General features: G+C 49.5%; 3 protein-coding genes across 3 annotated transcripts in view; 1 reads left to right on the top strand and 2 right to left on the bottom strand.

The window, feature by feature from the left end:
• LOC131205790 (cytochrome b5 reductase 4) overlaps positions 1-22,448 on the bottom strand; it is a 32,614-nt gene that overhangs the window by 10,002 nt on the left and 164 nt on the right. The window contains exon 2 of the mRNA XM_058198043.1: positions 16,193-16,330. Within this exon, the coding sequence (XP_058054026.1) occupies positions 16,193-16,322 (130 nt within the window). The 5' untranslated portion in view covers positions 16,323-16,330. The remainder of the gene's footprint in view (positions 1-16,192; positions 16,331-22,448) is intronic.
• LOC131205791 (fatty-acid amide hydrolase 2-B) lies at positions 16,641-21,445 on the top strand. The gene is made up of 6 exons (XM_058198044.1): positions 16,641-16,817; positions 19,185-19,491; positions 19,554-19,773; positions 19,860-19,992; positions 20,113-20,372; positions 20,436-21,445. Exons 2-6 carry the CDS (start codon positions 19,201-19,203, stop codon positions 21,221-21,223), a joined length of 1,692 nt encoding a protein of 563 aa, XP_058054027.1. The 5' UTR covers positions 16,641-16,817; positions 19,185-19,200; the 3' UTR covers positions 21,224-21,445.
• Positions 21,297-22,318, bottom strand: LOC131205792 (sentrin-specific protease 8). The gene has a single exon (XM_058198045.1). It carries the CDS (start codon positions 22,166-22,168, stop codon positions 21,524-21,526), a length of 645 nt encoding a protein of 214 aa, XP_058054028.1. The 5' UTR covers positions 22,169-22,318; the 3' UTR covers positions 21,297-21,523.

Below are 22,448 nucleotides of genomic sequence, written 5' to 3'. Positions count from 1 at the left end.
GACCTTCTGCTGCTGCTGCTGAGCGCCAGAGTAGTGCTGATGCAAGTGGCCCGGCCCGTTTTTCATTTCCGAGCGTCTTCCGAGCACAGTGTTTGCCTGGCATGCATAATAAAGCGACGCTATTTCGCCATCGCCGTCGCTTCGGGATCAGTACACAGGGTGGTCTGAATAATTCATGTCCCCGGAGCTGGCGCTGAACGGTTTCGGGTTTTGGAGGTTGCCTCCGAGATCCGAGGGACCACTCCGAGGGTGACACGATTTTGCAGCGCGCTCGATCATCTCTCCCACAACGGGACCAACGGAAGGATCCATAGACAAAGCGTCTTAGACAGCGAATTGTGTACAGTGGGAGATTTTTTTTCTCACAACGCGCACCACGGTGCCATTGGCAAACGATATAAGTTAATGTTTTATATTAGGCAACGATTGCGTGTGTTATGTGCTTTGCTCGGTTTCCATCTGCTTCCATATTTAGCCGGAATCGGGTTAGACAAGGCCCTATGCCACGGGAAACAATCAGCATTTTTGCTGAGACGACGGTACGTACACTTTGGAGATTCATTTACTTTTATTGCTCCGGGAATGTGTTCTCGTTAGATGCTCCTTTTGGACCCAACTGGTGGCCCAAGAAAGCCTTAACGGAACCCAAATCCAGCGGCACCACTCGCGACTGGTGCCCTGTAAATAGAAAACTTTGTTTCGGTTTTATTGTGGCCAGTTGTTCGGCTGTAGTAGTATTTAAATGAAAACTCTCTCTCTCGGGTGTGTCGCCTGGAAAATTCTGCGAAAACATGCAAACTAAAGAGCCCTCCGGGTATTTGTGACGACCATTGTATAGGCGGTGGCGTTGAAGTTTTTTAATTTAAACACAAACAATCACCGACGACAGCATGAATCAATTAGGAAAGAAGTTGGACACAGTTTCGATAACGTTGCCTTGCCTGAACCACTGGGTGTACTGAAAGTAAAAGGCGAGATGCTTATTAATTAAACCAATTTGTTTCGGGTTGTTTAATACTGTAATTTACGGTCCCAAACTCAACGGAATACACCGTAAGTTGGGAAGAGCTCAGTCGTAGACAAAGTAAGTCTCCGCGGAGCACATAAACAGGATGCAAAATCCACAGAAACCTCGGACTGGATTTAAAATTTTTTAAATGGCCAACATTATCCATAACGACGCCGTTTCGTCTCAGCGCCACAGTCTGCCGGCAATCTAATCTCCCCGAGGATCGCGAACCTGTCCGGCGATGTCCATAATTCAGCACGCTAATGCTTTCTACGCCTTCGTGGCTTAAGCTATGCCAACACAGTAGGCAGAGCGAAAACTAAGCAAAGTAAACATTTCTACACTCTTCGGCAAGACCTCTCGAACCAAATTGAGCTCGAATTTTGGGGTCCCTTCTGCCGTCGCACATAATGTTTAGTCACTCGAGTGTCAAAGGCGTTGGAGGATCCGGTTTTCGTTTGCAGTAGAAACACGCTTCCGGAACCGGCACACAATGGTGCACCATTTCCGATTCACTGCAAAAGGTGCCCAGCAAGGAACCATTCTTCGCAGATGCAAAGCCCGTGAGAAGTGGAGTCTGATGCCAAAACTGCTCTGCTACAGCAGAAATCCTTTCCCCAACAACTTGGCTCGGACTGGAGCACAAAGAAGACCCGGTATCAACCCGGATCCAAATCCTTTTCGCTGCTGTTAACGCGAGCGAACGAAAGTGAAGTGTTTCTCTACGCGCAGACACCAGAAGTGGGTTTATCATCGCTTTCCCCACTCACCGGAAGAGCTCAGAACTCCAGCACAGAGAAACGGGTTTTGAAATTTAACCCCGTTTCTTATGCGGAACCGGAAGTGCCAGTAAAGAAGAGGTCGTAAGTGTGGAACTAAATACAACGAAAGCGACAAAATCGCTGGACATTACTTGTTCGGGGCGTTCGGGCTCTTGGAGCTCTTGGATCCCACTGAAGGTCCTTTTATGGGATGCGTCCCTTGTTTGGTACCGAATTCCTTTCGAGGTCAACCATTGTTCGTGTGTGTTTCAAAGCCCAAACACGACGGACGAGTCCCTGCCAAGTCTGGGATCGATTCGGTTCATTGCCGATTCATCTCCGCCGACGGCTGGAAGGGTCGCGAATTGTTTGTTTTCTTAAATACAGTCCTTGGCCTTCGGAGAAACGGTTTTTTTACATGCCCTAGCACCTTCCGTGATCCGCCGTGTAAAGTGTGAGCTACCGTTTTCCCGGTACGGGCACGGCTTCTGGCTTTGACACTTTCCGGTGATGGGTTGCAAATTGATTCGTTCCAAAGGTTGATTGTTTCATTAACAACAATCTGTTCATTTTTCTCCTGTTTGGGACGGCACTCGGGACGGTACGGCGGTCACAATGAAAATCGGCAAAGAGTTTAAATAACTACACTTTTGACAGCGAGAACACAACTGGAAGGCGCACACTGTTAATAGGAAAATTTTATTAAACGAAACGGTGAGATAATTAAGAGTGTTATGGATACCTTTTGGGAAGTTTCACTCAAACATTAACTTTTGTTTTAAACAACTGGCATAAACATGTTAATCAACCATTACTCTATCCAAACGCATTTGTTTATTATGTGTTTCATTGGCTTTGTAGCTTTCGAAAATATGGTTGAATCGCAAGGAGGATGCTATCGACACAACCATAAACCAGATCCATGATGCTATCTATCACCGTGAACAGTCACTTCACGGTGATGCTCGAACAAGCCCCAAAAACATCATGTGGCCATCGTGATAAATCACCACGGAAAACATATTGTCCAAGGTACCAGTCATGATATGAACTGTGAGGCGATTAAAGACCACTCTATGGCCTACGCCACACATGCCAGCGATCCTTTTTCTATCGAGAAAAAAAGTTCATCAACTCACGATCGACTGATGGGCTATTTCTGGCTGATTGTCGCTTTGTCTGATGCGTTATTTATGAACGTGCTTGACTGGGACCCCCGTTCCAAGTACCACGCGAAAGTATGCGCGAACGGCGTGGCCCATGCGAGAATGATGTGTCCGGTTTATGGGGCCCGGGCATATACGGGGAGCATTAATATGGGCTCGAAACTTCATTTATTTATGATGCAATTACCACGACGGGACTGAACGACCAGACGCCATATTTTATCCTTTGTCCCGAATCCCAAAATGTAACCCAAATATACCACGTTGTAAATTTAGTTTTTTTACTGCCATACGGGAAAGACTCCTGCAGGATGAACACTGAACCAAACACAGCACAGTGCAGTTTCTTCTTTAGCAATTACGACAAGTTTGTTCGGTTACAGAATAATATAGCAAAAAGTGTGACATGCGTTCGCCCTCCTGACTTCCAACACACAGATACAGGAGATTGCTGGCCCCTTGACGATGGCAACCAACTTTCCGCGTGTGGTTGTTGTTCGTGTGGCGGTTGATAACGGCTGTAAAAATCTCGGAACAATCGTGAAACGAAATTATTCATACTGATGAACGAGGGGGGTGTTGTGAAAAGTTGCTCAAACTGGGTGCCTACAATAAAAGCGCTGCTAATGAGTTGTTCGCCGCTCGTTATCACATCCTTCTCGGTTGCTTTTGAATTCAGCGTACTAATTACGTACGTATTATGCTGCACAGTGCTTGCGGCAGTTCTTTCCAACGGATTAAGACTCACGGCGAAGTTTCAAACTGTGAACACATTTTGTCAGAAGAAAAGTATGTAAATGGAAACAACCTTAACTTTCGTAGCTACTTAACACGAAATATTTGGTGTTCGGTTTAATGCTCAGTGATTGCACCGGAATCAATACCCTTAGAGAAAGTTTTACAAAGCAGCCTCAAACATAATTAAGTCTCAAAAATTCGCTCTGTATTCCATCAGATTGCAAAAACGGAGAGTTTCTGCACGATTTAATTCTCAAACCAAGTTCTAAAGGATGACGCACGAACCGTACGGGTCCATTTCATTTCACGGTCGGTGGAATGATGTCAGTTGCAGAACGCTGCAAAGTATGATTAGCTTCCAGGAACCACGTTGGGCCTGCACGTTCCTGCCTTTGGGGGGTAAGTTTCTTAAGATGCTTCGAAACAAGGGCAACACTTTATTGAGTCATGTTTCCGGTTATCAATGGAACAAACTTTGCTCAACCTCACTCAACAGCGACGGGACACTAGGACAACGGTTTCCCAGCACGGAACGGAGGAGAATGGTCTTCGCTGCGGACGGTGAACTCTACCTTTACTGACTTGATAGAGTTTTCGCAACCAGCCGTCAGGAAACTACGGCCAATGTGGGAAACCCAAAGGCAAGGTAACGGCGTAAAATGTCCCTGTATGACATGAGGGAACGTAAATGGAAGCAAATTTTACACCAGACCGAACACCAGCCAACCGCATTTTCCTATTTCGGGAAGCGTAGAACGGACAGCGCTACACGGGTTGCAGAAAAATATCGGCTTTAGTATCGAATTTTATTTTACTGTGAAAGATGAAAAGTATCGTAAACGTATCGCAACATCTAAAGCATAATGCTATAATGCATAAATCCACAAAAATGCGTATAATTGCTGTCTAAAAGTTATCTAATCCTGTGATAAACTTTAAAGTTTTATTAAATCATGTATCAAATATTAAGCATCAGCAGAGCGACCATCAACTCCCGTCAAATGAAGAAGCAATCAAGTAATAAAAACAGCGTACGCTTAATGGCTTTTTCTGCTTCGTTGAATAACATAGACAGGCAAAATATTGCCAAAGGCGTCCAAATTGCGTGAGCCACGAAGTCCACGGAAATCCCACCATTCCGACCCACTATTCACACATCCTGTCGATTTCCCGGCGAACCTTGTCCTCGGCACCTTTGGCGTGAGTGAAAGACTTTTAATTAATTGCTTTTTCACCGTGAGCGGTGCAAAACGATAAGCACTTCGCTTTCGGTGTACCGAAAACGAAACATCCCTACAGCGGAAACAGTTAATTAACGTTAATGTGTTTGGCTCGATCAAGCTTCGGTGGGTATTGTTTTCCCTCTCGGTGGAGCAGCAGTTTTTGCGCCACCCAAAAATGCCCAACTAAGCATATGATGAGGCGCATCTTCCGCTAGGTGATCCGTTTGTGTAACCATTTTCGTATATTTTTATGTGCGGTTCACGGGACTTAGCCGGCAGCGAAAGGCTTTGCCATTGGCGGTGCAACACAGGGAATTTGTGTACATTATGTAATTCCGGCTGAACGGAACGAACGATCATCAAACGAACAAAGCGAAAATGACTGGACGATCCCTTCGCTCCTGTTTGTGTTTCGTAAAAACCCAAAGGACCTGGCACTTCAGATTGAATTATGCCAGCGCAAAAAAAGGGAAACACCGTTTCTTTCGAATGCGCATATAACGTAACCGAAGTGAGAGTTTCAAAAAAGTAATCGCCAGGAGTGAACCAGCGGGGAAAAAATCGGAGAAGAACGGTTCGTTCCGAACCGTGCCCTGGAGTAGGGAAGGCTGACGTGTGAAAAGAACCGCAGAAACCGAGGGTTTCACACATGCACCCACCGGTATCCATTTTCACGATAAAAACGACGCCATTACCCTCGAGCAGGCCCCAGCAAGCGGAAAATCTGATTTGATTGAGCAAATATTTCATCTCTGAAGCCTCTCCCGGGTTGGTGTCATGGGAGCCACATCATCCTGCCGGCCGGCGACAAGGGTTCAACCTGAGCTTGGAATTCTTCGTTTGTTGAACGGAAAAATCCTTTAGGAGAAGGATTGACGAACGGGGAAGTGGCCGTGTTGAAAGCACGAAAACCTGGCGAGCAGAGAAATGATACAGCTATTACTTTGGACGCGCCGCAGGACGGAAGCTTGGCATCGTGAAAGGATGGGCACAAACCATTTTGGGCAGACAGTTGCGAGAAAAATAAAAATGTCACCCAATTCACCGTAAATAAGCTGCGAAACTATTCAATAACATGACTCTCGGCTCGGGATTGAAGTGAATCCGATCACATTTTTTGTTCGAAGTCTGGTCTAATCATCTGATCTGATTGATGGGTTCATTTTTGGACGGGCTTGTCCGTCAGTGACCTTCTAGGAAGTAATCGCCCTTCGCGGATGTTGTTGAAGATCAATAGGATTTGTGGCTCAGATTAAATCCTATCATTTTAAAAGTGTAGTCTAGCTGAATTATGTAACATAATCACATTAACTGAATAAACATTTCTTTTGCGAAAGATTTTCAGAATTCTATTTTCCAATCATTCAATCTTCTTTGAACGTTCAAAAGATTTGCACAACTACTTGACTGGCTACCCATTCTGGAACCCTACGTGAGTGGATTATTGACCAGATAACTATCTACGGAGAGATATTATTTTATCAAAAACGTGTTAATTCGAGTGTTAACTTAAATCCATAACTATTTTCTAATGCTTATTCTCTAGCATAGGTTTCGATTTCAGTCGATATCTTATTTTCAATAACTTTTTCTGAAATTCAAAAGATATCTGGAAACTGCAGCTATGTGCTTTTTTAAATAAAATTCTATACTAAGAATAAGGAACAAAGACTCTAAATCGCCAGTAATAATGCAACTCTCCCAGCCTTTGAAGTTGGCAAACTCCAATTATTTAAATACCAAATCGTAGCCGACATTCGGTCTACGACCCGGAGGAAAGGAGCTAACAGCCATTTTAGTCTGTTTGATTGCACGATGCTGGCCGGTTATTCTGCGGCAACATACAGTTCAAATTCGGATACCAATTTTTTCTGGTATGTGTGTTGTTCCGCAGCACCACCCGTACAGTCATTAGGACATGAAGTCATCGTTGGGCAAAGAACAATATCAAATTTCCCAACTCCAGTCTCTCCGGGACCGCAAGGCGGGCCGCGGCTCGCAGGCGAATGGGCCATTGTGTGTACTGAGGCAGAATGCTTTTAAAAAATCCAAACAAGAAGGTAGAGCAACATCCAAACACATCGTTAGAACCGCTTCCGTAGTCAGAAGCGCAAAGAGAGCGGGTGAAAAAAGGAAATCAGTCCTGGTGGCTGACGGCCGTTTCGGTGGCGGACTTTTGCTTTCCGCCGGCTTGTTATTTATATTTTGTTTCGTGTCACGTCACTCTCGACTACTCAAGAGGCGCACGGTCTAGCTTTCTACTCGTCGGTCGGATCGTATTCGCATTTGCAATAATATGCACACACATATACACAGAGTGTCCCAGAGTTGATCCCAAGCCCCCCGGGCCACAAAGGAGGCTGATTCTGGTCGACGACGTGGGACGGGCCTTTTTTTATTTCCATGCTTCATGACTCTGTTCCGCCGTTTGGATGTCTTTTACGACAAAAATTTCCGTTGGCGCCAACCAGCGACACTGCAAATCATGCAAAAACGGAGCCGACAGCCAGCGGCTGGCAGTGGGCACAGAACTGTGGCTGGCCACTCTATTGGGCGCATCCCAATAGATGAATTTTGCCCAACGGAAATAGAACATGGCCAATGGCGTGCCTATAAACGTGGGGAGGTTATGATTTAGGAGTTCGAGAGAATATGCTGCGGGAGCACAAAATGTGGGCCGACCATTCACCGTAGGCAATTCGTACAGGACATGCCACGAACCGGCCATTGTTATGTTTTCTTGTAACTAAATTCTGGTTTCGTCTTCTTGTAAATATTTTTGTATGATGAATACAGACTGCGATTCGAAAACATTTCCCCAAGCATAGTTTCCGTCTCAAATCGTGACAGGATATCGTTGCCATCGAATAAACAGAAACTATTCTAAGTCCAAAGGTTTGTCGTAAGCCACTCGAAAACATGTAGAAAATCCGACCAGAGACTACCTATTACCCATCAGCATGTTTTTATTTATTTGGGCTGTTAGCTGGTATCCGCAACGACCCCACAAAGTAAACCACTTTCTTGATCACTACGCTGATTACGCACCAGGGGCTGCGCTCGTCAGCACGAAGCAACGTTCCGTCCTCCAGGCGTTCCAAGAAAGCACGCCAAAGCCCCCTTGAGTGGACGAAATTACTTCTTGGGGGCCCAGCGGCGGGCTAAATGGGCGATTTCAATCCTTTACCGTCTCCGATGCTCCCTGCGAAATGTGTCTCTCTCGCAACGAAACAGCTGATCCCGTAGGCCGATCCGGCGTTGCGTAACCCGGAAGAAAGCGGCGTGTAATTGCAGGCTTCCTTGTCGTGGGACCCTGAACCCGCTCGTCGCCGCCAACCATTACCATAAATCTGGCGGTAATTGCGGTCGTCCCCGGCCATCGCGATGTCAGGGCCGTCGCCAGGAACTCGCAGCCTGACTTTTTCGACCACTCACCCAGGACAGCGTGGCGTCACGAGAGTAAGTTCGTGGAGCACGCTAAAATTATGTGTTCCAAATGGCCGTACGAAACGTGGAGACGTGGAAGAGAAGGAACAACCATAAACCACACGTTGGTTTGCCTTTAAAAAAATGTGGTCCGTCTTTTTGTTTTTCGTTCCAGCCCTGGCAGCCACCCGAAGGGCTCCGCGAAGCTCGGCCAGAAACATAGGAAAAGCAGGATTATGAATGGAAACGAGCGATAATAAAGTGATTTCTATTTTTGGCCGTCAGGATCCGTGAGGCGTGTTTGGTGTGCCAGGGTGTGTTCCTAGGAGTTCCGAGGTTTGTTGATGGTCCTTTCGGGGCGCTCTGCACTCCGACCCCCGGTGCCATTATCGATTAGAGTGTGTGTTTCGTTTTGTCCGAATGTGATCCTTTATGGTCCCTTCGCTTCCAATGGACAGGACGTTCCTTTGATATGATAATGTGGATGCGCATCCGAGCCTGAGTGAAAGGAGTCTGCATTCGAGGACAATCGGAGACAAAGTTGCAAAGCAAAGCGGAGCGATGCTTAATGGCTCAAAGTTGGGGTACATTTGAATTTGGAACACATTGATGGGACTTTGGCGATGTTTGAGTTTGCTTTGAGTCAGTACATTTTATACCAAATAGCCAAGCTCAGGCAATATTTAACCATCGTAAAGGAACTGTAGCGATAGATATGCAACCGAATCAAAAAAGAAAAACTGGAACTAGGTAATGTAAAATGGCTTGTCTGAGACTTATGTCTTGTATCCGAGCAATTATTCGATGACTATATCAACAGTGTACAGCTCGGACCTTCCACTGTTACCTTAGTTTAAGTTGTTTAGGAATTCTCTCGGCTCCTCCTCTCCTTGGATGGAAAGGTTATAGTTAAAATTTATGTTTGATTCTTCTAACACGACCAAAACAGCCGGAGATTTGCCCGTGGCCTCATCGGTTTAAAGTATCTTTAAAACGAAACAAAATGTTAAAGCAGGACATGAAGCCACTGCTGCAACATGTGTGAGGCCTAAGCGGATAATGAAATTACCGCAATCCGCACTATACCCGCCCGGTTCGGTGGCCATTATTCGATATTTGGTTTGTTTTATTACATTTCCAATACACACGATCGTGACGGACTTTCATCACACTCTTCCGCCGCGCATTGTGTCTGCGTGGCTAGGAAGTTCCTGCATCTTCGCGCTCTCGCAGGGCACATTAATATTCAGTGTATACCGAATGGGCCGGGGCGTGTTGGGTGATAAAAGGCCCCTATGTGCCTTTGCCTTTCATCTTCAGCACCATCAGCGAAACCAGCGAGCATTGCGAACCACGCTAACGATCTGACGGAGCCGTCAGCCATCGAACAGCAATATCCGGTTACCGGGCGTACTGTTGCGTGCCATAAAAGTTCTTGGCGGGCTCGAGAAGAGCCGAACCGAAGAAAATCGCACGCAATCCGGCCAACATACATATTCTCCGGAAGGCTAAGCAGGAAATACAATTTTGAAGGCACATAAATGGCTGAACGGTTCATTTGACGCAAGACAACCACCGACAAACCGGATGAGTGTTGAGAAAACATCTGAAAAGTGTTCATGAAAATGGATGAGGCAACGAAATGCTTTCGGTAACACTTCGCGAGAACTCCGGGTCTCAATATTTATGTCTTCTCGCATCCTGGACCGCGAACCGCGGAGGACTGCGATTCTGGAAGGAACTCAAGGGCCCCGCACTGAGAGTGACACGTTCGGAGGCGATGTTTACGTTATGCTACGATTATGATGCGATACGTGTCGAACGCTAATAGCAAAAGTCCATCATCATTAGGCGAACGACATTAAGACTACGCCAAGGCACGCTTGCCAGTCCTCACACAGCGGACCCACAGAAGTGTGAAAGCATAATTCTGTGTAGCGTCCCCGTAAAGGGCCACATCACATCGGCAGTAACGTCTGACGGTGATGATGCTGCCGAGGTCGCAGCCACGTCTGAGGATTTCGTGGAACTTCCTCACCAAGCATCAGTCAAGCGGACCCCATCGTCTGGGGGTGCACACATCAAACGTGCAGCCAACCCGAACCCGAAAATGGCGCGTGAAAGCGTGCACGTAGATAAATAGCAAATATTGTCTTTCTATACAACTTTCTGCCGAAAACAACTACCCGTTCGGGTGACCGGTCGGCTCGTGCCAATGGACCAAAATATCATCAAGCCAAAAGGATAATAAGTAATGTCAGTAATAGACTATGATTTACATTAGATTCAACCATTCTTTTCAACTATGTTAAGTAAGCGTTAGGCTTAACTGTTTTATAAATATTTAAGTTCACGCGATCAATATTTGATGTAAAATTGTAATAATCTATTGTGCAAACATTTACAGCTTTACAGCGTTTGACCACCAACATATTCAAAAGACGTGCAACTTCAAGTTCCATCGACCTGCTGTCCTCCAGTCGGAGATTCGTGCTGCCCCGGGGCCTGGTCAGCACTTTCAACAAACTACAGCCGACAGGATAAATAAATGTAAAATAATCAATACATGTCACTGGATTACTAAACCACAGCATGGCTCGCCGGCTGGCGTATGTGAGATGAAATTTCTAATGATGGCCCTGGTAGAGCGTGGCTGGCTGCAGGCCATTATTAGCCGTATGCTTCGTACCGTCGACCTAAATTTCCTGCGGTGGCAGCGGGCGGCCGGAGCCGGGGCAGATTAGTTGCATCGTCACCGACGAACCCCGTAGTGGGTAGTGGGTGGACCTGGATGACACATTAAGGGTGGCCGCCACAGTGTGGGCCAACAGGCCGACCAGCTTTATGCTGATTTTTGAACGGAACGGACCACAGCGGAGCGGAAGCGGAAACGGGCTCGGTCAAGCAGGGTCAAGGTTAAGGATGTGCCATTGATTCTGCGATACGCTCGGTGTGAATGTGGAGAAGTCAATGAAGCAAACAGGTCGTCTTTTAAGTGAAAACACGCTCAGGGCGCTAAAACCAAAGGGGGCGAAAACGGCCAATACTTATGATAAAGACCCCGACAATATTTCGAAATAGATTAGACTTTTAAATTGAAACGACCGGCACGATTTTAATCCACTCTATCCCTAATGCCATTTATCTTGAGCCTCAGTTTCAGCTCTCAGCAATAAAACTTGGAGAAACTCATGATAAATGGTTCCCAATTTGTGATGCGATACACAAAGCATCGCACCAGGTAGCTGGATCCGGGATAGCAAACCGGACAAGCAAAACGGCCGTTAAGGAAACACCCAACTTTCTCGATCAAAAGGTACAAGTTGGTATCCGCTATCCTCGGCGGAATGGCACATTTTCGATCACTCGATTATCGACCACTTTATAAACCTCCGACGGTCAATCGACCGACCCGATCGAGAACTTGATAGCGGTACTGACCTCACGCGCCGGAAGCAACTTGGGGCAGGAACTTCTTCGTGCAAGCAATTCGGACCCACTTTCCAAGTTATTCGACCGTTCGGACACGTTTTCCTTCATCCGGGTGGGGTCAAAAAGGGCGGATAATCAATCTTCGTCGAGGAGCGGACCACTCGGACCATTCCAGTTCAGGATCTCTTGAGCGGACCCACACGAGGCGTAGTACTACCGAAGACCACATTAGCGGAGCGGAGATGACGACGGCACGAAACTCACCTTCATCCTCCGGGGCAGCACCGTCGGTGGCGACGGATTCCTTTTCCTGCTCGGCACCCGAAGACACTCCCGCTTTGACGTCGCCTGCTGCCGGTTTGGAGACGACGCCGCCCTCGCCACTGCCAGTTTCGGAAGCTGGGACCCTTTCCGGTTTCCCAGCGGTCCGGGGGCCGCCGCCCTGCTTGGTGGCGGTACTTTTAATTTTCCATCCCCACCCGGAGCGTCCATTAGTGGCACGTTTTCCGCTCGTTTTGCGAGCGTCTTCCGACACTTCCGCGCCCGGGTCAGGATCGCCGCTCTCGACGCCGACTTGTTTTCCCTTTCGTCGGAAGACCCGCAGCCAACCGCAGAAGTTCATCATGCGCTGATTGGAGCTTCGACCGTCCTCGTAGTTGTTGGGCCGGTGGCACGGTTTCACTTCCACTATCGACCGACACGGTACCACAGCCACTAGCACAGCCGATGGCTTCAGATGGTGGCCGCCGTCAGGTTCACCGCCAGGTACGTGTTGACACTGACACGGCGCTGGCACTACGCAGGACCGGCGCACGGTGAAATGCTGGTGATGCTGGTACAGATGGTGCGAACCATACCGACAGCAGCGATGGGAACACTTTTTCTGACGCACGGCACCGTACACGTCTCCAGCGCACGGCATCAGAGGGAACGGATTGGTGGACCGACGGGAGTGTTCTGTTTCCGGCAGAAAAGCACCACCGCCATGACTAAACACTAACTCTTTCGCTTGCAGTTACATGGTTTACGCCTTGTAGGACCGATATCTGCCTACATCCGTGTGAACGCGAGCCCAGGATGCCCTCTGGTGGGGACTCTTGTCAGCAAGCAGGATTAGCTACGAAGTTACAATTGCCTCTGGAAAGCAGAGGGTAAGCAGAGTGGTCAGAGCTGCTCCCCGGTTTCACATATTCCTCGCTGAGATTAACACTTCCTGGCCCAAGCGTAAAAGGCTTTTACTAGAAATAAGCCAAGAAACTCTTCTGCTGTTCACTAGCAAGCGGGACACTTATCTCTACGAAGATACGTTGACCAGGAGCAATTCACAGGGTAAGCCCTGTCGGAAAGGCCTTCCAGCTATTCGGCTGAATGGCATTAAAATACGGAAAACCCGAAAAATCACGGATCAGAAGCAAACTCTTGCTGTACTGCCTAGCGCCAAGCCTTACGGTGATCGGAATGTGGTCCGGGTGCTGGTATCCGATTGTACGAGTTGTTTTGTTCCTGGTCAAATTCACCGTCGGATATCTTCTTTAACGAGCTTCCGTTGTTAATTTAGACCGCTTTTCAGTTCTAATGACCTTCAGGATCACTTCAGATGCTGCCGCGGTCTACAACACTTTTGCAACTGAAATGTAACTCAATTTCCAGTGGTTGCTAGATCCGCGACAGGCAGGCGGTTTGCACAACTTCAGTGTGTCGCGTCGAGAACTAACAAAGCCGCTACCGGCACTATAACTTGCCGCTTTCGCCCTCTAACCGTTGAGCTAATTAATCGAGTTCGACGTGGCGTCAGAAGTTTTTGGAATATTAAATTATGCACCGTGGATTTAGAGCAGCCCGCGGTGTTGGCTGCAACTGTCAGGCATGTAGGAAACTAAGTTTGGTACACGCTTCAGTTACGGTTACTAAGTAGGCGTACCGTCGCTACCGTCGTCTTCAGTGTGTTACGTTTTTGGCAAGGCTTTAGTTTTGGCCAGCCAGCACCTAGCAACTAGCCAGGGCTTCCAATTACCGTTACAACTAAAGTCATTATGCAAATTCATGGGCGCTCCATCATCCCTTACATAGAATAATGTCTGCACGGAATGTCAATGGAGTACAGGGCTATCACCAAGCGACCTCTCGCCACCGAAAACCAATTCCAAACCAATCAATTCCCCAATTACTTTCTCAATGTGACGACGGTCGGCTGGATCACGTGCGATGTGCTCGATACCCGAGGGCCATTTTTCAGCGTCCTCCTCAGAAACGGTGATGAAAATTCTTCATCCTTCCCCTGGGACCCCTCGATCCCGGAAGGGGTCCCTCCGCGTGTTTGGGGCGATTTCACATCAACCAATAAAAAAGAAAAACTTCAGGTTTCCAGCATACCCGAAATATGAGCGGTTCGAAACGTGCCACTTTGGCACCGGTATTCAGCAACACGTTCGTCCATATGTTGCCCTGCCGGGCGCCTATGATTCGACTTTCCGGGGCAACATTACTCACAGGGGTTTCTACCCAGGGCAAGGCAGGGAGTCCAATTCTCAGCGATTCGCAATTCTTCGCACTAGCAATGGTGCATCATTTGCAGCAAGTATGTTGGTTTTAGTGACCCACGTATCATTTTATGCTGCTGGCATAAAAGGCATCACAGTTGGAAGGAGGATTCGTGGCAAAAATAATTCGGCTCGAAGCGAGTTTTTTGCTCTATAAAACAAAGTACGATTTATAGAAAAGCGCAGATCGTCAGGTCGCTTGCGTCAGCCCAGAAAGTGTGACACAGCCGTCGTCTGACGTTCATTCGTGCTTTATGCTATCACATCAACGAATGGGGTTTCCGTGAACCATGCTGCGCAACCGAGTGCTACTGCAGAGATGCAGTTCGTTGCAGCCGTTGCGGCAAGTGTCAAGAAATTCAATTACACTCCGGACATTCGGCTCGGTGAAGATGTTCGTCTTCGCCGCTTTGCCGGTACATTCCCAGGCGGATGCGGAAATGTTAAACAGCGACTCTTTTCACAGCGGTTTATCTCGTTTTCCATTTTCTTTTTTCACATCTCAGTCAATCGTACTAAAACGTGGAAAACGACGGCAAAACTAAAGAAGAATTTCAATAACGTCGGCATGCTTGCGATTTCGAAGTAAACATCAACCACTGGCGCTGGCAGAAGCGGGTTTGTTTTTCACGGCCACTTTCCGACCTTTGCTTAGCGTCCAGGCCGGGCCTGCCGGTCCTACAAACACTCACAAAATACACACTCTTCGCTTCGACCGGCGGACCGACGCTCGTCGATGAATTCGAAATTGGGCAAATCGATCAAATTAGCAACAGTAACCGTCGGCAATAACAACAAACCCCCTAGGCGCTGACTACACGCTGGCGCTCGCTCGTATTATGTCACCACCACCACCGAACACCAAACCAATTTTCCATGGCCCGCGGCCCGTCCACAAGGCGCGCTTTTTCGGCACGGCGTGGCGCGTCTTATCAGGCGTCCGGTGGCGGAAAAACTGAACCCGACCGCGTCGTGCAGCCACTAGAAAAGCCTCGCGGAGAAATTGAGCGATTTGGGCTGCCTGCACACGTTGTCGAAAGCTTTTTCCCACCATTGGAGCTTTTTCGCGCGTGGGTCAAAAAGTGGTGAAGTTACACTCTACCACGGCACCTTTCTGTCCTTTCAGTTTAGTTGCAGGCACTTTGCCGTATCGCAGTGTGTGATAGACAGTGGCAAAGTGGCCTTTTGGTCTTTTTCATTGGTGGTATGGTGAAATCAAACACTTCGTTAAGTTGAACTGTTACCAAATTTGTTACAGCTATATGCTAGACTAATTCCTTATTGACCCATGTGATAAAACTGGCGAGTGGAGAGCGAGAAAAACAAAGTGAGCATCGTTTTGGCGCGCGTGTGAGAAAATGTGCGCTCACGTGTTGTGAGAGCATTTTCCTCCTCACTTTTTGTTGTTGTTTTGCCTTGCTTTTAGGCTGTTTTCTTTGTTGCCAGTCGCGTTGACGGTTAAGGTTTTATCAATGAAAGCTCTTCGGGCCAAGCGGAACTATCGGGAAACGGTGAGCTAAGAGCTGCACATGCTAGCGAATTTTCCTCTCTCTCTGTGTTCGGGAAAGACTCACTCCTTCCGTTGCCAGCCAGCCAAAGGAAAAGAGAACCAGATTTAAACGGACCACAATGCTCGACAACGTGCGTGAAACAAAAGCTCAAAGATCAAAAGGTCCGAGGGCCTCCGTAATTGCCGTACCAAACGTATGTTCGCGTATTGTTTTTTTTTTTTAAAGGACGTCCACGGTACTGACAAAAAAATGTGCTCCATGGTGAACACACTGTAGGAAGAGAGGAGTAACGTTTCCACGTTTGTTTGAAGGTCCTTACGAATAGTCTTATGATGATGATTTCCCTACATAATGTAGGAAAAGTGTTCGGTAAGTGCGCCACTTACCGGTGGCAGAGCCTGATGATGTTTTCGTCCCCAGCGTCGGTTGTTTGACGGGTGAAATAAGCGGAGATGTTGTGGCATTTTTCACCGGTTTCGCCGGTTTCGGTAGCTGCAGACTATTGGCGTTCTCCATGGCGAAGTCTGTGCAAATAGAACAAAATAAATCCATTATTGTTTGAGCCAAATATGTTTTTTAATATGTGTGTCAAAAGCCCATTAATGTAAACAAACAATCACGAATTCAAACTGCAATTATAACCTCGATGAATGAAAGATCTCACATCTCACCTTTGCTCACTTCTCACTACTCGCGCTACAGAACTCACTTCAGAGTCAAACGAGAACTCACCGCCTGTCATCGAGCGCTCCAGCTGTTTGACAGCGTTATTCACGCAACAGAGACTTACGCGCTCCGAGGAAATCGTGACTGTGCACAGTGGCGGCCGCGCAACACGATCGTGAAGAGTTCCGCTGGGTCCGCCGTGATATTTTATATTGATTGAAGCACTCATACACCGTGCGGCTTCGTCGTGCGTAATTCATAAAGCGGTGACTCATAAACTCAAAGCAGAAGCTGCGACAGCCACACGTGCGGTTCGTCGGTTTTATTACACTCCGTGTGCATCAGGTTAGTGTCCGCGGTTGGAGGGTTTATTAATAGGAACATTGTTTGTTTGGCATTGCGATAGACAAACACAAAAGTATGGTGGTGGCCGCGAAAATTCAGCATGCGTGCAGAAACATGTGTCGTGTCGATCAGTGAAATGGTGTCACTAAAACAGGCCTCTGGCCCAATGCGCTATCAGCAGAAGCGAACACAAGTCCGCAGTCTCCGGCGGATCAGCAGGTGGATCGACTCTCGGATTGGCATAGGCAGGCGAGGCATGTCATTAACGCCTCGCCACCGTTGTCGCGCTGTCCGTCGTCCACAAAAGTTCGTTTTCTTCGCTAGCGCATGTGACCATAATGATCGCTTTCGTTGCTCGCAGCGACCTGAACACGTTGTGCAAAAACCGGTTCGTGAGCCAGACGGTGATTTAATATAGCATTTCCTAGTCCCACTGGCCGCTACTTGTTGCTTCCAACTGGAAAGATGAGCCTAGATGGTGGTGGCCACCGGGCGCGACCGGCTACATCTTTGGTGATGACCTTGAAGCACCGAAACCTTGAACCGGAACTGATAATTTATGCTCCGCCGCGCCAAGGTCCGCGCTCCGACGCGGTCCCGCGACCTGCGAATTGGACGGTTGGAAAAGCGCCCTCCCGGGGTTTTGGTGGGGTGGAGGTCACGCTGCCCTAAGGGGCGTTAGGCGAGCGTTTGATAAAATAGTAACAGGGTAATGGTAAATATTTGATGTCCCTCCGGTCAACAAAGGGACCGAGGGAGCGTGCAGGAATGCTCTTTCGATCTGGACGTTCCATCGCAGATAGAGAGAGAGAGGGAAAGTAAGGGACTAGAAGAGCCACGTCGTTGGTGTTAGTCAGTGCGGTCCCGTCAAGGGCTTCCGCTGCCAATCAAATAACCGATCTAATAGATGGCCCAGTTCTAGATGGATCGTGTCCAGCGACAAAGAGCACGAGTGCGTCACACGCTACTTGGACTAATTAATCTCAATGGTCCACTGAAGAACACGTCGCCGTCCGCCAACGAGTGCCTAACGAAGTGGCTCGAAGTTTGAACCACGTCGCGGCAGATTTGCGATACGGAAGGACTTGTCAGCCTGAGTGAACCCGATACGGTCCCGGCTACGGCAGCTCTTTATCTTCCAATCTAAAGCTGCGACACGGTGCTTTGCCGGCACATTAAGCGGAGGGTCAGATGTGAACGATTGATAAGCGGTGTGTCTGCTGATGTCACCGCACAGCCCCACTGTCTGCCATACGGTGGCCCATTGGGCCGGATAAACCGATTGCCAGTTAATGCACTGCACTTTTTTCCTTACGCCAGAACACGTTTCAAACGAAGTGCGATGATGGGCCTGCAATGGAAGCATTAGTTTTCACACCCGGTGATTTGCGCCGTCAAAATGGACATATATATTCGCCGTGTTATCGTACAATGTTTACTACCGATAAGCAGCCCCCCGGCTGACCGGGTGTTGGCGTTTGTATAATGGCTCTGCCAAGCGCTCTGTTGCCGGTCGACAAAGCGAAGTCCAACATTACGCAACGGAACGTGAAAGGGTTTATCGCGGAGATATCGTAGCGCGATTGATTGGTAACAGTGTGGCCACCTCCCAGCAGAAGCGCTACGAAGGGGATGTTCTGTTCTGCTGCTGCTCAATTTGAGATTCCAAAAACCCTTTACCATAAAACGTCTCCCCGGGCGCAAGGCTTATCAAAACACGGCCCCAGTATTTGGGGAACCATAACGCTGGAAAGCGAAACAGCGAAATGATGTTTAGCCCCCTGAAACGTGCATGGCCGCCAGGTTGGTTTCTGGGCGGTATCAAATTACGACCCGGTACCAACCGGCTCCGGAAACCGGACCGACAACCCTCGTAAAGGCTTTCACCGCACGCACCAAAAGTTGGGCATTTTGCGGCCTCCATCGAAAAGGCTGGAACTTTTCCAACCAGGGCGACCGGTATCGGTGCGCCACCGTTGTTTGTGTGCGCTTTGACACCACGTTACGTACGGCCGACGACGAAGGGCCTTCCTCGTGGTTGAAATTCATTCACTCAATCGCCGCCGCGGCGACGACGTTTGTCACGCTCCAGCTACCCACGGAATCCGCCGGCCCTGTTCCGGATTGTGTTGTGGATCGCCACAAACACAAACGCGTTCAGTCGATTCGATGTTATTATTAGCAGACGAGAACTGCTCTAGAGTCTAGAGGTCGTTCATGTGCAACACTGGCCGCCGCGTGCGCGTGTTTTCTGTTTCGTGACCAAAATGGACGCTTAAAACAACACGTCTGCTTTGGCCACAATTGTGCCCCGACCCGCCCGTGAACTGGCACCACTTAAACCGAGCTGCTTTCCCGTCATTCCAGTACCCTCGGACCCCATATGAAAGGAGGCCGGCAGCGGTTGAAGCACAAAGCCAAAGAATTTCTGCGATCGCTGGGCACATGTTGGAAGGACGCCAACGGTAGGAAGATGGAAACCGCAACGAAGACAGCCAGACGGCGCTCGCTGTTCAAAGCCGTGCTGAACGTGGCCCACAAGTTCCTCGCCCTGCTCGTCCGATGGCTCTCGCAAACGATCTACGGCGAGCATGGCAAGCAGATGCCGCCGATCACGAACCTGATACTGATGGAATCGGCCACCTCGCTGGCGGCCAAGATCCGGACGCGAAAGGTGCGGCGGCTCACTCGGCCACGGGCCCGCTTGGCAAACAACTAATTGGTGTACCTTTCCAGCTGACGAGTGTCGAAGTGACGCAAGCCTTTATCGACCGGTGCAAGGAGGTGAACCCACTGCTGAACTGCGTGGTCGACGAGCGGTTCGAGGAAGCGCTGCGGGATGCAGAACGGGCCGATAAGCTGGTCGCGTCCGGCACCATGACCGTGGAGCAACTTGAACGCGAAAAACCATTCCTCGGTGTGCCGATCTCGACCAAGGACTGCATTCGGGTGCAAGGTAAGTGGGGACGGACGAGTGCGGCTTAAGGCCCTCCCATTCCGGTTCGATATTTTCACTGTGTCTTCTCCGTCACACACCCGTAGGCCTTTTGCACACGTCCGGCATTTGGTACCGGCGGAACGTTCGCGGAGAAAAAGATGCACGCACCATCGAGCTGATGCGTCAGGCCGGCGCCATACCGTTTGCGCTGACCAATGTGTCCGAGTGCTGCATGTGGTAAGTGTGATGACAACCGCTTGGGGTCTTAATTGACAATGCGATCCAACGAACGGCTTCAAGTTGTGCCATCTCCCTGTGGAGCTCTTAATTCGGAATCATCCCGTTGACTCGTTGCAGGTGGGAAAGCGTGAACACAATTCACGGGCGCTCGAGAAACCCGTACGACGCGAATCGTATCGTCGGTGGTTCGAGCGGAGGCGAAGGGTGCATCCAGGCGGCGGCCGCCTCCCCGTTCGGGCTCGGTTCGGACATTGGCGGGTCGATCCGTATGCCGGCCTTTTTCAACGGCATCTTCGGCCATAAACCGTCCAAGTTTGTCGTCTCGAACGAGGGCCAGTACCCGGAGGCACTGTCCGAGGAGCAAACCTCGTTTCTGGGTAAGGTTAGCGACTCGGACTAAGGGAAATGTCACCGAACCCTTCTTTTTGCTCATTGAACAGGAATTGGCCCGATGTGCCGCTACGCTACCGATCTGAAGCCGGTGATGCGCATCATCGCCGACGAGCACGCGGCCAAACTGCGCCTAGACGAGCCCGTCGATCTGAAGCAGGTCAAGTTCTTCTATCAACCGAACGACGGTGGCGCTCACCTCGTGTCGCCCGTCGATCTGGACATCCGTGATGCCATGGAAAAGGTGATGGCTCATTTCCGGGCCACGGTGAAAGCGGAGGTACGGAAAGTGTCGCTGGAGAAGCTGCGCCAGTCGGCACCGATCTGGTTCGCCAACATGAAAACACCGTCCAAGATTGGGTTTGACGCGCAGCTGGCGAACCTGCAGGGAACCGTGAACCCGTGGCTCGAGCTGCTGAAGTGGCCACTGAACCAATCGCGCCACACGCTCGTCGGCATCCTGACGGCCCTGACCGAGCGCGGTGGGGTCCAGTACGGCTCGGAATCGTACCATTACTACGTGCGGCAGCGTAACGAGCTGGCCAACGAGTTCCGAGAGATGCTCGGCGAGAACGGAGTGTTCATCTACCCAACCCACCCTACCGTGGCCCCGTACCACAACGAGCCGCTGATACGGGCGCTCAACTTTTCTTACACCGCCATCATCAACGTGCTGGGTCTGCCGGCGACGGCCGTACCGCTCGGCGTGGGTCGCGAAGGACTACCGATCGGGCTGCAGGTGGTTGGCGGTGTGAATCAGGACCGACTGTGCCTTGCCGTGGCCTGCGAACTGGAGCGTACCTTCGGTGGCTGGGTTGCGCCTGAGGTGAAGGCCTAAACACGTGGCGCCTCGGGAAGGATACACGAACCACCGCACGTTGGTTGTTCCAATTAAAACGAACAAGAACATGTAGGTAGATGTATTTTTCTCGTTTCTTTTTTTACTAAAATACGCTAAGATATTTTATACACGGGATAGACAAGCGAACCATACACACCGAACCATTTATAATCCGATTGGAGTACAATAAAGAGAGGAGCCACCAGGGATCTATCAATCTAAGAATTTTGAAGATTTCTTTAGTGTGTCCAGGCACGGTCGACTCGGGGTGGGCCACGCCAAGAGAGATCCGCACCGCTAGTGAGTTCGTCCGCCAAGCTCGGTGATTGTGGCCAACAGTTCCTCTCGCTTGGCGCGTATCACATCGTACCGGGCACTGCGGACGCCCACGACGCATCCACTTTTGCGAATCTGTCTCGTAACGGCATCTACCGTGCACAGCACGTGTATGCCACAATCGTATCCGTTACTCTGCTGCAGGCAATCCCCCGTTCGCATCGCAGCTTCCGGACAGCAGAGGGCACGCTTCAGAATCGCCACCAAGCCGCGGGCATACTCTCCGTTGGCGTTGCGCGACGAATCGAAGTGGTAGAAGGTTTGCTCGGGGCGCGAAAACACCAGCAGGCTCCAGTGGGTACCGCCGGCCCGGTCAGCCCGATCGTTGTCGTTGAGGGCAAAAAACACAAACGCTCGCTCGGCCGCTCGCAGCGGGCCCAGGAAGATGGAAACCTCCTCCTGCGACACCATCCGGATGCACTGCGTAACCTCCGGGCTGACGAAAAGCAGGTCGGACTCGTTTTCAAACACCCGCTTTTCCAGGTATTCGAAGTAGAACGAAATGAGCTGGTCGTTTAGCCAGTACGGTCCCTTCAGAAGATCGATATCCGACATCCGGAGGCACGATTCGTGAAAGTTCAAAGCCACGACATCGTGCGACGACATGACGATCGCTCTCACACTGGGCGCAACACAAACTGTAAAGAGGCACGTTCTAACTATCCGACAGTGGCCTACGCTTCCGACCGGAATCGTGGTGACCCTCGCAATTCCTTAAATTTACGGAAAATTGTTCACAAATTTTTCTGACATTTGGCGCCGATTCAAGAATCAAAACAAAACCATGACAACACAACCATGAGGTGAGCGCTTTTGTTGTGACAGCTGAGCTCACGTGTGTTGCGCAATGCGCCAGCGCGATTTCGCTTTTGCCCGTGATGCTCAC

Source organism: Anopheles bellator, chromosome 1 (assembly GCF_943735745.2).
Source record: "Anopheles bellator chromosome 1, idAnoBellAS_SP24_06.2, whole genome shotgun sequence".
Classification (NCBI taxonomy): domain Eukaryota; kingdom Metazoa; phylum Arthropoda; class Insecta; order Diptera; family Culicidae; genus Anopheles; species Anopheles bellator.
This window is presented reverse-complemented; position numbering and strand designations above follow the sequence as displayed.

What these genes read in the sequence shown, in the direction of transcription:
- LOC131205792 (XM_058198045.1), bottom strand. Translation starts at nt 22,168, where the DNA reads ATGTCGTCGCACGATGTCGTGGCTTTGAACTTTCACGAATCGTGCCTC.
- LOC131205791 (XM_058198044.1), top strand. Translation starts at nt 19,201, where the DNA reads ATGAAAGGAGGCCGGCAGCGGTTGAAGCACAAAGCCAAAGAATTTCTG. An exon ending in GTGTCCGAGTGCTGCATGTG is followed by an intron (nt 19,993 to 20,112) that starts GTAAGTGTGATG and finishes GACTCGTTGCAG; the next exon opens with GTGGGAAAGCGTGAACACAA. An exon ending in GGAGCAAACCTCGTTTCTGG is followed by an intron (nt 20,373 to 20,435) that starts GTAAGGTTAGCG and finishes CTCATTGAACAG; the next exon opens with GAATTGGCCCGATGTGCCGC.